This window comes from Microcaecilia unicolor, chromosome 2 (genome assembly GCF_901765095.1).
Source record: "Microcaecilia unicolor chromosome 2, aMicUni1.1, whole genome shotgun sequence".
Taxonomy (NCBI): Eukaryota; Metazoa; Chordata; class Amphibia; order Gymnophiona; family Siphonopidae; genus Microcaecilia; species Microcaecilia unicolor.
In genome coordinates this window covers 574,663,114-574,678,317 of record NC_044032.1, presented here as the reverse complement: position 1 = coordinate 574,678,317, position 15,204 = coordinate 574,663,114, and the positions used below count along the sequence as shown (strand labels likewise).

General features: G+C 44.5%; 1 protein-coding gene across 2 annotated transcripts in view; it reads right to left on the bottom strand.

Moving 5' to 3' along the window:
- The window catches only part of LOC115461577 (long-chain-fatty-acid--CoA ligase 1-like), a 183,849-nt gene that overhangs the window by 27,286 nt on the left and 141,359 nt on the right, over positions 1–15,204 (bottom strand). For both annotated transcript variants that reach the window (XM_030191500.1, XM_030191499.1), the window contains exons 16-18: positions 10,336–10,424; positions 7,244–7,360; positions 1,751–1,894 (exon numbers count right to left, since the gene is read on the bottom strand). In XM_030191500.1, the coding sequence (XP_030047360.1) occupies positions 1,751–1,894; positions 7,244–7,360; positions 10,336–10,424 (350 nt within the window). The remainder of the gene's footprint in view (positions 1–1,750; positions 1,895–7,243; positions 7,361–10,335; positions 10,425–15,204) is intronic.

Sequence of the window (15,204 nt, the reverse complement as noted above, 5' to 3'; positions counted from 1 at the left end):
CCAACCACCCATCTACCTACATGCCTGATACTCAAATCAACTACAACAGTTGTCCTAATCCTTCCTGCGTGGGTAGTAGCTCCTGGAGACATCCTCAGTGTGAGAGGATAATGCATCCGCTGGTGTGCTGGTCCCAGCTACAGGATTACTTCCAGCTGCACTAGGTTGATGCTCTCCTTTTAGAAGATCTCCCTCCTCCAAAGCACCACAGTGGCTGCCAGATTGGAGGTGGGACTTCTCTACAACATCCCTGTGGGCCTCCATGTACCTGTCTCACTCAGCTCCTCTAAGTCTGCTACTCTAGCCTCAAGAGAATGGACTCATTCGCTGAGAGCTAGGAGCTCTTTGCATTGAGCACACATGACATCAACTGGGAGATAATCAAATATGCGACTCATTGCAAAGACTGACTAGCACCCCTCTCACTGCTGGACTACTGTCTGCATCTTAGTATTATAGAGTTGTTTAATACTTAACGCACTAGGGATATCAGATGAATAAAAATAGCCTTATGAATTTTAGTGTTTGCTTCTCAGAAACTAATTAAATGTAATTAAAACTAATGAAAACGCCCCTCTTTAATTAGAAGAGTACAGCAAGGGGTGGGTGGGAATGAGGACCTAACTAGGCCCTACTGTGCCTTCTAGACAATGCTCTGGCAGACAATTCAAGATTTAAAACTATGGGGAAACGGGTATGGAGACTAGCTAATAAAGTTCCTCTATTTTTATTCAAGTACACATACTCCAACTGGCATTGGATGGGAACTGGGTGTGAACCAGCCACAAAGTTTTGTAATGATCTGAATAACCACCAATACAAGTGACTGCTACCTAAACATCCAGCTTCCCAGCTGTTAACATGTGATCAAATGCATTTCCACCAAGACTTTAGATATTTAAAACCTTACAAGATCCCCCTCCTTAATCCAGACCTTGCCCTTCCTGCTTTGACCTCTTATCTTACGTATGCTCTTTTGCTTTAAGTTGCTTTGTTCAGATCATGCAGCACATGTGAGATCACTGTGCTCAGAAGGAAACCCAGAAAAGGAATTAAGGAAGGCATGCTCATCTGGGTCATTGCTGGCTGACCCAGACAGGCAGGATGTGAATGAGGAAGAGGCATTATTTAATTAGGTTGCAAAGTTCCAGAAGCTGAAGTTCATCTCCTAGGCAGAATCAGAATTCCCATTAACATCACTCCTGGATTTGTGCTGATCCGAAGACTTCCAACTTAAGCTGAAGTGACTGAACCAGGATATTGCCGTTATTTGTAGTGGTGATGCGTTATTAGCTGTAAATATATACATTTACTTTTATATATTCAGATATATACATTGCATTTGCTTTTAAAACTTGGGGCCAATTATAAGTAATCTGTATCATCTTCTGAAAACGGTGTGCTTACTCCTTTGCTTGGCATTGTTCCAGGTCAAAAACAAGTTTCCTAGCTCCATCACTAAACTCTTTTCTGGGTGCTATAGCATGCAGTCACTAGAAAAACTACCTCCTAACCCCTCTGCATTATCATGCAGATATGCTATGCCAAGATACATCCAGATGCACAGCATCACTCTCCAATGCCCAAATACTAGGCCTAAGCTTAGCCCGAGACAGCTGCCAACCCTAAGATTTCTTTTAGACTATCTGTAAAGATGGCTTTTGCTTCTGATACTATAATTTGCCACTTTAGTTTTTGTATAAGTTAGCAGGATTATATGCAAGAAAAAAACAAAATCCAACCTAATTACCTGTAAGCTGTCCCCATGAACAAATATCTGAGCCACAGGCTCACTCCTCAAATAAACGTTTTCTATTTTCTCTGGTGCTATGTACTCTCCTTGAGCAAGTTTGAATATATGCTTTTTTCGGTCAATGATCTTCAGAGAACCATTCTGTAAGAAAAGGAATTTATGCATTTTTATAGCAGAGACGTACAACCCCTATGCAAATGTAACTTATGGGGATGGAGGGTACTAAAAGTTTTAGTCAAATCACTACTTCATGTAACCAGAGTGTTATCTGCAAGCAAAGCAATGCTCAGGATCTAGTAGATAAAAAGCTTTCATCTCTAAAAATCCAAGTTATCAACCTCAAGACTAAACCTGGAGATGTAATACAGTAGGTGGTGAATGGTTCACAAGCCACTTATTTCTATCCTGAAAAATGAAAGGCTATACTGAATTACACAGTACTTACTAGTTAATTCCAAGGCAGTGCTGAGTGCATATTCAGCACACAAAACCCACATCTTGAAGCATCAAGCTTTTATCTAGTACCATGGCCAGTACTAGGGATATTAGGTGCTCCAGATAAACGCCAGCCTTGTTCCCCCTTCAGTTTTTACTCCTAGCAACCCAAGCCCCCCCCCCCCAGTACTTTGATCATGAATGCATTTAAACACTATCCTCTCAACTAGAACAATTTGTGTTATCAAAACATCATACTTGAATATTACACTTTGTAAGTGTATACATGAGGGCATCTTCAAGGACAAATGAGCTATTTGAAATATGCCCATTCTTCCTACAGGTGAAAGTTCATGCAGATTGTTATCAAAGTGCAGCCCCACCCCCCCCCTCAACAAAGCTGCTGCCCTATGCTTACACCTGGTTTGCCTAATGGTTGGACCAGCTCTGTCTGGTACACAACCCAAAGAGTTAAGTCCAGAAAACCAAGCATTCAAAAGATTTTATTCTTCCTCCTGCAGACCACAAGCAAAAAATGCTCAATACATAAAAATTCACTGCTTCAGTTCTGTACTTCCTGTGCAAATTTTTCCTGCTCCTTTACTCTCTTCCCTATTTCTGTACCTTATCCCATGCAGAGGGAAGCATGGGTACTTCCATAATTCTTCCTGAATCCCATTGATCCAACTCTGCCTATAGCCTCCCAGAACAGCACTCCCCCCCCCCCCCCCCCCCCCCCCAAAAATAAAAAAATAAAAAGCCAACCACTGCCCAGGATATGGGCGTGTAGCTTGGTAGAAGGCTACATTCACAAGCAGACTATTTGAAGCTTTTCCTCTGGTACCTATACTCATGCTTGGGGGTGAGGGTAGGAGATCACAGAATGTATTGTTACTCTCCTTAAGACAGGATGAGTTAATTCCTTCAAAAAAGTCAGTAAATACTAATAAATAGGGCTAGTTAAAAGTAAAAAGGAGGCACGTACACAAGCTGGTGTACTGGTTCCTGAAGTTATTTCCTACCTGCTTTGGTCCCAGAGCACACTTCCCATCTTACTGGATTATGAACATAAGATGTGCCATTCTACATCCACTGAGCCCAGCATCCTTGCTTGACAGTAGCTAATCTGGGTCACAAGGACCTGGCATATCCCAAATGTTTGATCCACTATTGCTCAATCCCAGGAGTGGAGTAGCCACCTAAGAGCAGTGGGCTGAGAACCAGGGAAGCCAGTTTTAAGACCCACTGCTGCACCTTGTGATCTTCGGCAAGTCACTTAACCTTCATTTATGCTGGACTCCCTGATCTCCCTCCATAAGCTTCAATAGGTACCAAATACTGCTCTTTGTATTCTATACCACACACATTATGACTGTTACTCCTCTTATGAAAGATCATTGGCTTCCTATCAAGTTTCAGATTGTTCATTAAGTTGATACTCACTTTAAAAGGCCTTCCACTTAGGCACCCCTCATTTGGCAAATCTCATTACTCCATACTGTCCACATCTCTTGACCTTCGCTCTGCATCTGAATATCATCTTACCATGCCACCTGTTCATTGTGCTGGTTTGAATTTTACACGTGCCTTCTTTTGTTTGGCCTCTTCTTTGGAACTCTACCGCTTGCCCTGAAAACTGAAATTTCACTCTCTTGCTTCCGCTGTCTCCTTAAGGCCTATTTACACAGGCCTTTCCTTAGTCCCTATTGTTCAGGACTGGTTTTAGTTGACAGGGTCTGACCAGCATCCAGCTGTCTATTCCCCCTCCTGTTTCTTTATCTAAACCCTTTTCTACCCTGGTATGTTCTTTAATGTCTCCTGTTCTATTGGAAATTGGTGTTCCTTTCCTATTTTTTTTTGTTATTGTACACTGCTTTGATTTGTTGTGAAAGGTGGTGTATCAAGTCTAAAACAAACATTGCCTCAGGTTTAAGACAGCACTCTGGGGACAGGAAAAATATCTGCTAGGCTTGAATGTAACGTGCCTTAAACTACTTATATAAGTACATAAGTACTGCCATACTGGGACAGATTGAAAGTCCATCAAGCCTAGTATCCTGTGGCCAATCCAGGTCACAAATACCTGGCAAGATCCCAAAACAGTACAATACATTTTATGCTGCTTATCCTAGAAATGAGCAGTGAATTTTCCTCAAGTCCATTTTATTAATGGTGTATGGACTTTTCCTTTAGGAAGCCATACAAACCTTTTTTTAAACTCCGCTAAGCTAACTGATTTTACTACATTCTCTGGCAATGAATTCCAGAGTTTAGTTAAATGAAGAAATTTTCTTTTAAGTTTACTACTTGTAGCTTCATCACATGCTGCCCCTTCGTCCTAGTATTTTTAGAACGAGTAAAAAAGCAACTCATATCTACCTGCTCCACTCCACTCATTTTTATAGACCCCAGTCATATCTCCCTTCAGCTGTCTTCTCCAAGCTAAAGAGATCTAGCCCTGTGCATCTACTTGGCTGCTGGACTTTACAAAACCCTTCAACACCACTCTGCTAGATGTCTTGAATCACACCCTCTAGAAAAATTCCATAGCTTGAAGTGCAGCATGAAAAACACCTTAGTTTTATGATCATCCTCTTAATCTTTATATACTAACAAATTTAAGTCTAAGGTGTAAACTGTCCTACCCTCATGATTTAAAAACCTTTACTCCAAGCTGATCAGCCTTAGCCTGTTTATCAAGTCACTATTCCACTCTGCATCTTTGTACTTCTGCTGTATTTCTTTGAGATAGGTGACCAGAGGTGAGATGTACCCAAAACTCAAGGTAGTACTAAAGCAGAAGATACTGCCTTCCACATCCACAATGCTCCCCTCCCCTGACACTTTCTAATGCACGTTTGTCCAACCCACAGAACTTGGCCTGCCAAACTTCATTTCCTTGGCCTGCAGAAGCTCTGAGGTTCTGAGGGGATCCCTTCTTCCCTGCTGTGACTGGTCTAACAGCATTGTGCTGGAAGTTGAGGCTGTTCCCAGTTTTGAGACTTGATACTGTGAGACTAGTCTCAACTTCTGGCACAGCACAGCTCAACGTTTAGCCTAGTTGTGGCAGGGAAGCAGGGATACCCTCAGAGAGCTTTACATACTTGTGGCCAGGAGCTAGAGATCTTGTCAGAGGAATTGCTGAAGCCAGGTGAGAGGAATACAAGGTGAAGGTGGTGGTGGTATTAGTAATGAAGGGGAATATAGAAAAGTGTGGAGTGTCAGTATGACATTGGGGAAAGGCAAATGGGGAGACAGAAGTGTTAAAAATTTATATACCCAGTGCAGGCAAAAAGTTGTGGGCCGGTCAGAGGAATTTAGGAAAACTGCCATTTTAGTCATTACTGAGATAGTGGGGCACCCATAGGCGCCTCTGTACAAGAGGCTTGGTAGGTTAAGCCTTTCCAGCCCCTACTGCAACCTTCCTAACCTGCAGACTCACAGCTTCTCCCCCCTGTTGTACCTTTTCCAGGTCCGCACTAACCACCAAGAAAAGAGCAAGACCATGCCTCTTCGCAGTCCTCGCTACTTCCTGTTCTGGAAGTTCAGAGGAGTTGGAAACAGCACAAGAAGCAGTAGTGGTATGGAGGGAGACATGGTTCTGGGCAACATTCTTGGGTATTTGTGCAGATCCATGGGAGGTGCAATGGGAAGGAGGGCAATTGTGCTGTATGAAAGAGGAACCGGTCAATACTGTATAGGAGAAAGAGGCAATGCTGGATGGCAGTGGAGAAGACAGGCAATGGTAAATGTGGGGAGAGAAATGAGGTAAATGGTGAATGCTGCAGATGTGGAGAGAGGCAGAGAGAGGCAATGGTGAATGGCACAGAAGTGAGGGCAAGCTGTAGAAGAGAAAGAAAATGGCCAGACAGCAAATGTAGGGGGGGGGGGGGGGGGGGGGAGCAGGAAGGATGGAAGATTAGTCGACACTTTTTTATAGGACTAAATCTGACTAGCTTTCAGAGGCCAAAACCACCTCCTTCCGGTCTGGACAATATAGTGTTATAGTATATGCTTGTCCTGTCTTAAGGAGGCTCTGGCCTCCAAAAACCAGTGAAAAATGTAATAAAAGTTCAGTAAAAAAATTATCACCTTATTTTCCAGAGTGTGTGAGTGCATGTGTGTTTTGGTCCTCTGAATGTTAAGCTCTGGAGCTTGTTGCTGGAGGATCCGGTATCAGATTAGTGTATTTGGGTTTAAAAAGATTCAGACAAGTTCCTGGTGGAAAAGTCCTTAATGGACATGGGGAAGTCACTGCTTGTCCCATCAGTAGCATGAATCTTGCTATTTGTGATACTGTCAGGTATGTGTGGCCTTAATTGGCCACTATTGTAAGCAGGATACTGGGCTAGATCACAGGCCTGACTTAGTATGGCTATTCTTATGTTAAATATCTTAGACAGCAATAAAGGGTAAGTAGAGGTGGAACAGACAAGATCAGAGTAACAGTAATTTCATAGGTTATAAATTAAAATGTTTCATTTTGGACATAATTTTAACAGGGTGCTAGTGCCTTCATGAAAGTGCAGCAGCACTGGGGAGGGAGCAACAAGTTACATCTGCTGTAAAGCAGATTTGTGCATGTGGAAGTAGGCAGCTACTATACAGACTAAAATTGCCCTACGCCAATTTTCTGCAGCATTACCTAGGCCATGCTGCTGTATACTTATGCCAGGGTAGAGTATGGGCATTCTGACCAAACAGCTAATATCCAGATGCTCTCCATGTGGCCAATATGGTTTAATTTAGGCCATCAAAAGGCTGTCCTGAAACTGCAGTGACTCAGCCACTGTCCATATAGTGATCTGTAGACCCAGTGGCAGTCACTGATCTCCACTTACATTCAGCATCCTTTGTTACCTTGCTAGTGATGCTCAATATACAAAATAGATTTAAATTTAATTGCAGTGGCCAGCATTTAAACATACTGACAGTGGCATATGAACATTGTCCTGTTTGTATATATTAAAGAAATTCAATTTAGTGAAATGGAAATTTGAGCAGGTCTCCCAGTATTTTACATCTGTTAAATATGAAAACAGAGTGTCAACTTACCGGTAACCATTTCCCGATATCACCTGTGTGCAGCCAACCATCTTTATCAAGAGCTTCTGCTGTTTTTTCAGGGTCTTTCCAATAGCCTAAGAATACATTTGGCCCTTTGATGCACACCTGGAATTAAAGGTTAGAGTCAATTAAATATGCGGTAATCTACAGCAGCATCCAAAATTACTTGCTCAAAAGCTTTTCATTTTTAAACATCTTATGGAACTAGAGCATGTGTAGGAAGGCAGCTTCTGCTGAGAAATGGTGGAGGGGGGAAGAGAGGGAGAGTTATTATAATATTAAAGTTTACTGAACACAAAATAGTGTTACTAACATTCAGAATACAACTTCAGTCCTATTTATTCTGCTCCACAGCTGTCATCTTGCAACTTTTTCTTCTGTCACGGTCCAGTTCCAGCTATCACACTGCCTCAGTATAGAATTAGATGCTCAAGCTGCAGTTTCTACAATGTCCACCTCACCATACTGTGTTAATCTCAGGGCCCCAATTCCACACACTCATCTCAAGCAAGTTACTTCAATCTCCATTGCTTAACATGGAAATTGTGAGCCCTCTATTAACGTTCAGGTATGTGGGAAAAAGTGGCCCTATAGTAGGCACTATTCTGTACTGTGAACCTGAATTTCAAGTTACAGACTAAGGCCAATGCCGGCTCATGTTAAGGCACGATGCCTTCATAGGCCCCAAGCCCATTGAACAGTGGAAAGAATGTTGATGACTAGCCAGACAAGGAGGTGAAAAGAACTTTAAAAACCACCTTGTTTACAGAAACTGGGATCTCAGGATCAGAACAAAAATTGCTCTTGGCACCTGTGGCTCTGTTTGGACCTTTAAGCCACAATGGAAAAATCCCAGATTTGTTATTTTGGACAGCAAGGCTCCCTGAAACAAGGAAATGTAAGAAGCCTTTCCTTAAGCATCTCTGGGGGTTATCTGGAGCAGTTCACATGAGAGCTGCCATCCGGGAGGCAGATGACAAACCCGGTACAGACTGCCTATCCCCAGCTTTTGAGTGGGAGAGCCTTTCCATCTGTCAGGTTCAACTCTTTCCTTTGTGCCTTGGGAGTTAAGTGTCCTAATCACTTCAGAACCAGGACTCCAGGTACCCAAATACTCATGCTAATATACCCAAAAAGTATGGTGAAGTACTAAATACACTCTGATTTTCACTGCTTTTACTACAGTCACAATATATATATATATTTTTTTAAATAACCGAGCCTTGCGTCTATCAGTACTTTAAGCTATAAGAAACTGGATCTGCCCTCAGTGGGACGTCATTCTAACCAGAGAATTTTTTCATATTTTTCCACTCACCTGTTCTGTCATTAACACTTTCTTTTTGAACAGATTAACCCTAAACCCCGACAGGTGCTCATAATCTATCATTTCATTTCAATTCTCAAGGCCTCTTGTCCTCCCACTGGGGAACTCAAGGCCTCTTGTCCTCCCACTGGGGAACTCAAGACTAGGAGGGAGAAGCATTGAGCATTTGATCTGTTTGCAGTGTAAGTAGCCCATTTATAGGATCTGACTGAAGTCCAGTGTCCACCCAGCATGCAAACGAAATAGGGGTTCTCAACCCAGTCCTCAGGATAGCTACAATGAATGTGTGTGAATATTCAATACAAGACTGACGGTGTATCCCGAGGACTGGGTTGAGAACCCCTATATTAGAAGATTGCAATTACTGTTAAAGGCCAAAGAAGAGGTTGAGCGAAGACCAATTTCTAACTGTTTCTAAAGTTGAGGAGAAAGGTCTGTTATTTCTTGAAGTCACTACAGTGCACCCTAACTTAGTTGCCATCAAGAGCACTTTAAATATCACTGAGCAGGGAAGACAAAACTGTGCAGTCTACTTATATGGTCCATTAAGTGGTCCCCACAACTTTAGAAAAAAAGTAGGCTAGGTATTGATTTATAAATTTCCAGGATCATATTCCTGTGTATCAAAAGCCCTGCCCAAGTACAAAAAATGACTACCTATCTATCCAGCCACCTTTTTGTTGACAAAAAGCCACCTTAAATGAAATTGTCATCAAAACCTGACCTTTGGCCAGGGGTGTGCTGGTAAATTTTTAACAGGCTCTTTCTCCGGACGTAGCCAGCTCTGCAGTTGAAAGGACCTGGGGTGGCTGGGGGGGGGAGCAACACTTGCCTCGCTCTCCTCCCTCCCTTCGGGCACGCTAGGCATACCTTTGCTGGCAGCCAATAAATGGACTGCCACCACTCCCAACGTCTTGCTCTGAGCAGCATGCTGGAACTTCTCTCATGCTCGAGAAGTCCCAGTCTGCTGCCCAGAGCTGGAAACATGGAGCGGGGAGCAGCAGTCGTCTATTTACTTGGCTGGCAGGGCTCAGCAACCTCACCAGCAAAGTAAAAGATAATTCAGCAGGGGGACCAAGCCCATATTTTGGGAGCCAGTTGTTAAGTAGCCATGGAGGGCCCTACTTTAACAACCGGCTCTCGCGAGCCTGAGAGCGCCTGCTTCAGCACACCACTGCCTTTGGCTCTTACTAGCAGTAATCTGCATTAACCAATTTTTTTTGAGACCCTATTATGTTATGGGTGCAGAGATTAATGTTGACTCAAGTACTACAACTTACATTAAATTGCACAAGTGTACACAGCAAAACAATCACTTAGTCTAACAGTTATGTCATCTACGACACTGTTCCATACGTTGTGTCATCCATGCGATACTTTGTACCATACTTTGTAATCCGCACTGAACCTACTTTATGTAATTATGTCATCTCATTGATACATTGTTTCCAAACCTGTATTACCTCCGTGATACGCTATACCACACTTTGTAAGCCGCACTGGTGTGTACTTCATAGAATAATGCCTAACACTTACACACATAGTAATATAGTAACACAGTAAATGACGGCAGAAAAAGACCTGCACGGTCCATCCAGTCTGCCCAACAACATAAAAACCAATTATTAATGCCAAAGACACAAGTACTAATTTCTATAACCTACTTGAATATTTGGTGTCTATTAGGTGCCAGCTTATAGAATTGCCCTGTTAGTATACATGAACTAGTTACTTCTTACGCATTAAGACTTACCTCACCCTCCCCTTCTGCAGCAAAATAATTCATGTCCTCCACATCAACTAGTTTAATAATATTGCAGGGCAGTGGCGCTCCAACATGACCTGCCAAGATGAAAAATGAATTGAGTAGACATGCATGTCATAGGACAAAGCAACAGTGAAACGGGCACCTTTAAATTTTTCATTCTCTTCCTCCAGGTGAGTTACATTCTATTCCTGTTTAGAAGGGTTGGCATTCTCGGGCCCATCTGTTTTACATTCTTGTTTTTTTGGTATGGTCACTTGCCTTCCCCTCTGTCCCTTTAACCTCCCCTACTGCTCTGATGGACTCTTGAATTGCTAAGCTCAGACAATTTAGGCCTTTGATCTTTTCTCTCACCACTTTGGCCCAGATGCATCAACCATAAAACGTTGAAGTCCGAACCGAATTAAAAAAAACGAACAATGCTCAAAAAACAATTTGCACAAGTTCGGTGCGGATTTAAAAAGTACAATGTATCAAAGCTGTTCAGTAATCGGCCCTTAAATCATGCGCAGAGCAGCCAAGCGTTATGCTGGCTGCTCTGCGCATGCCAGAACCATCAGAACAACAACAACAACAAAACCCCCACAAACACGTGGCTCCCCACTGCATCCCTGAAAAATAAATCTACCTTAAAAAAGGATCGGGAGGGGGCAAAGGCGCTCTTCAGAAGTGTCCTGTATGGACGGCCTTGCCCCCCCCCCCCCCCCCCCCCCCCGATCGCCGCTGTTCCATGCTTCCGCCCTTCACTAAATTAAAAACTGAAAATAAAAGTTAAACTTTAGCAGCGCCGGGCCCCCCTCCCTTCCTGTGTTCATCATCTTCTTTTCCCCAACACTGCTCCGCCTCCCGCCCTCCGCCCCTTGCTCCGCCCCCCCCCCCCCCCCCAGTTCGTCGCCGCCGTTCCCCCCCTCCGCCTTACCGGCCGTGCAGCGCCTCTCACCTTTGTGTGAAGGCGCTGCTCGAGATGAAACAGATCATCACTCCCTTTTGCCTCCACCGACGTCTCTCTCCTTCTTCCTCATATGCACGCCCTCCTCTGACGTAAGTTTCCTACGTCAGAGGAGGGCATGCACAGGAAGAAGGAGAGAGACGTCGGTGGAGGCAGAAGGGAGTGACGATCCGTTGTTTCATCTCGTGCAGCGTCTTCACACAAAGGTGAGAGGCGCTGCATGGCCGGTAAGGCGGATGGGGTCCTTTGGAGGGGGGGGAACGGCGGCAACGAACTCGAGGGGGGGGGGGTGGAGCAGTGCTGGGAAAAGAAGATGAACACAGGAAGGGAGGGGGGCCCGGCGCTGCTAAAGTTTAACTTTTATTTTCAGTTTTTAATTTAGTGAAGGGCGGAAGCGTGGAACAGCGGCGATCTGGGGGGGGGCAAGGCCGTCCATACAGGACGCTTCTGAAGAGCGCCTTTGCCCCCTCCCGATCCTTTAAGGTATGTTAATTTTTTTAGTAATGCAGGGGAAAGCGGGGAGCCAGTGTTTGTGGTGTTTTTATTTTTTTTCTCACTTTTCATGTTTAAACATGCCAGCTTTGATTTTTCTGGTACGGGGGCAGCGGGGAGATGACAGCTCAGGCCTTTACGACTGGTCTGACCACACGTTAAATATGTTGCGGAAAATGATTCGGTGTAATCGTCGGTATTGTTAGTGCATCCCGAATCGCCCACATTACAATGTGGGTTACTCCGTTTTCATTAGCTGCTTGCTTCGTTGGAAAAAGGCCTTTAATGCAATGGTTGGGAATTTCGTTCGTTAAAAGGGTTGTTAGAGGGTCGTTAAGGTTTAGTGCATCTAGCCCTTTGTCTTGCAAAGATGTGGCTCAGGGAAGGGGAAGAATCTTATCTTTATCAAAGCATTCCTCCCAACTTTACAGCATTTAATTCTGCCTGTTGGGATGGCGGTTTGGCAGACTTCCAGCTCACTGTATGTAGTTTCTGAACTTTCTCCTCATAAGTTTACCTACCCTGAAATTTTAGGTCTAAAAGCTAAAAGCCCACCTTTCTGATGCAGCTTTTAACTTCTAACCCTTATTCACTTGTTCAGAACCCTTATTCTCACTTTAATATTTCCTTATCTCTTGCTTGTCCTAATTAGATTGTAAGCTCTGTCGAGCAGGGACTGTCTCTTCATGTTCAAGTGAACAGCGCTGCATACATCTACTAGCGCTATAGAAATAAGTAGTAGTAGGTCTCTGTATATCAGCCCCTTTTTCCTTTACTGTTCTGTTATTTTCCCCCTTCATTCCCAGTCAGCTTGGGATGCTCTTCAATCCCTGGCAGATACTTTTGTGTGCTACAGAGATTTAATTGTTGGCAATTTTAATACTCAAGACATTCCTTCCCATCCACAATCTTCTGGGTTTTCTTGATGCTGACTTGTTCGTTTTCCTACGTGTTCTGCTGACCATACCTTAGATCTAATTTTATTGCAGCAACTTTCTTCACTGTTTCGTACCACCTTGCCTTTTCCATGGGCAAAATCCTTTTCCACTGTTTTCTTGTCCCTCACTTCAAGCTCATGCCAGTTCCTGTCCATGATTATAGCCCTCCTGTTTTCCTTACTGTGATCTAACTACCTTTTACCCCATTTACGTTTCTACCTGATAATTTCATGGATCAGTCTAGCTGATGCACCTGACTGCTGGAACTATGCTCTCTTCCCATTTTATTGTATCCTCTCAATAGTCTTCACATGCAAGTAGTTCTCCTTGCAATCCCTGGTACCACAATGGATTGTTTCTTCAGTGCCAGTCCCACAGGGCTGAGTATACATGGCACAAACCTTGTACCCCTGATTCTAAGGATTTACAAGGCTGCTTATCACTACTCGGTCCAAGTTAAACTTGTTTAAGAGATCTTACTTTGCTAAGCTACTCGCTAAATCCAATCTGTCCAAATCCTTGTTTTCCATTTTTTTCTATTCCATTGGGCCCCTTGTGTAATCAGTGTCTTTACCCAATGTCGATTCTTTAGCTACTTTTTCTAATAAAAAGTTTCTACATTTCAGGCTTCACTACTCCCTCAATCTGCCACTCCTTTGCCATCATCTAATAATTTGCTCTGAGAGAAGACATTTCTCTGCGACTGTCTTGGGCCACCCCCGAGTGTGACATGTATGATACATTCCAGTTGGTGAGAGGTTATACATCTGTACTCAATGTAAAGAGCTCCTAGCTCTCAAAGAACGAATCTTCTCTTGAGGCTAGAGTAGCAGACTTGGAAGATACAAGTACATAGAGACCTACAGGGATGTTGTAGGGAAGTCCCACTTCAAGTCTAGTCACCTCTGTGCTGCTTTGGAGGAAGGAGGTTTCAAGATCACTTTGGTGAAGTAGGAAGTAATCCTGTAGCCAGGATCTGCCCACGACTGGATGCAATATCCTCTCACACAGACTGTCTGCAGGAGCTTCTGCCCAGTAGGGAAGGGCTAGGACAACTATTGTAGTTGGCAATGATTGATCATTAGGCAGGTAGATAGCTAGGTGGGCATAAGGATCACCTGGTCACTTGCCTACCTGGTGCAAAGGTGGCAGACCCTCAGTAGTTCCCAAACCTGGTCCTGGAGGCACCCCAGGCAGTCAGGTTTTCAGGATACCCACAATGAATATTCAAGAGAGATTTGCATGCAAGTCTCATGAATATTCATTGTGGAAATACTGAAAACATGACTGGCTGGGGTGCCTCCAGTATCAGGTTTGGAAACCTCTGCTTTAGATAGTGCTGAGGAGGAACATGCTGCACTGGGTACCAATCACATAGGAAAAATGTGGGAAGAAGGTTCTGGCCAAAATTTAGGCTTCTAGGTAGAAAGCAAATCCAGATCCTCCAGGGTAGCATTTTTGGAAATTCTTCCCCATTCCATGTGCAAGACCAGAGATATGCAGAGCTCTGAGGTCTCAATGCGTGGTTGAGACGACATGCAAGGATGAGGGATTTAGATTTGTTAGGAACTGGACAACATTTGGGGGAAGGGGGGCCTGTTCTGAAAGGATGGACTCCCCCTTAACCAGGATGGAACCAGGCTGCTGGTGCCAACTTAGAGCAGCTTTAAACTATAGGGGGGGGGGGGGGGGAAGTAGTCATCCAGGAATGTATGTTTTGGTGTGGCATATCCTTGAAGGATATTATTGAAAGAGGACATTTAGGGTATCCCAACAGAGAGGTTTCAATAATGGTGAAAAAGCCAGGGGTGTTTAACGAAAGAACAGAGTAAAGGGTGCAAATTATCCTCTGTCAACTTATAGCAGCTTATAAAGTTTGAAATGTTTATATACAAACTAGTATAAAAGGCCCGTTTTGGTAGGCAATGAAACTGGCGCTAGCAAGGTAATCCCCCCCCCCCCCTTGCAGCGTCCTTCCTGTCTCCCCTGCCCCCCCTGCAGCCACCCATCTGGTCTCAGGACCCCCTCCCCACCAACCCTCCTCTACCCCTGCAGCCATGCATGTGCAGCGGCCCTCTCCCCTCATCCCCCTGCAGCCACCCATGTCCAGCAACTCTCCTCTCCCCCTGCAGCTACCCATGTCCAGAGACCCTCCTCTCCCCTTCCCCCTACAGCCACCCATGTCCAACGACCCTCCTCTCCTTTCCCCTTGCCCCCCCTGTAGCAACCCATGTCCAGCGACCCACCTCTCTCCCCTGCCCCCCCTGTCCAGTGACCCTCCTCTCCCCCTGCAGCCACCCATCTGGTCTCAGGACCCCCTTCCCACCTCCCTTTTCCCTGCCCCCCCACAGCCATCCATGTCCAGCGACCCTCCCCTCCCCCTTCGGCGCATTACCCAAACCCCTACCCCCCCCCCCCCCTCAGGCACATCAACCCCCTCGCCACCCGCAGCCGCCAATACTGATGCTCTCCGGCCGC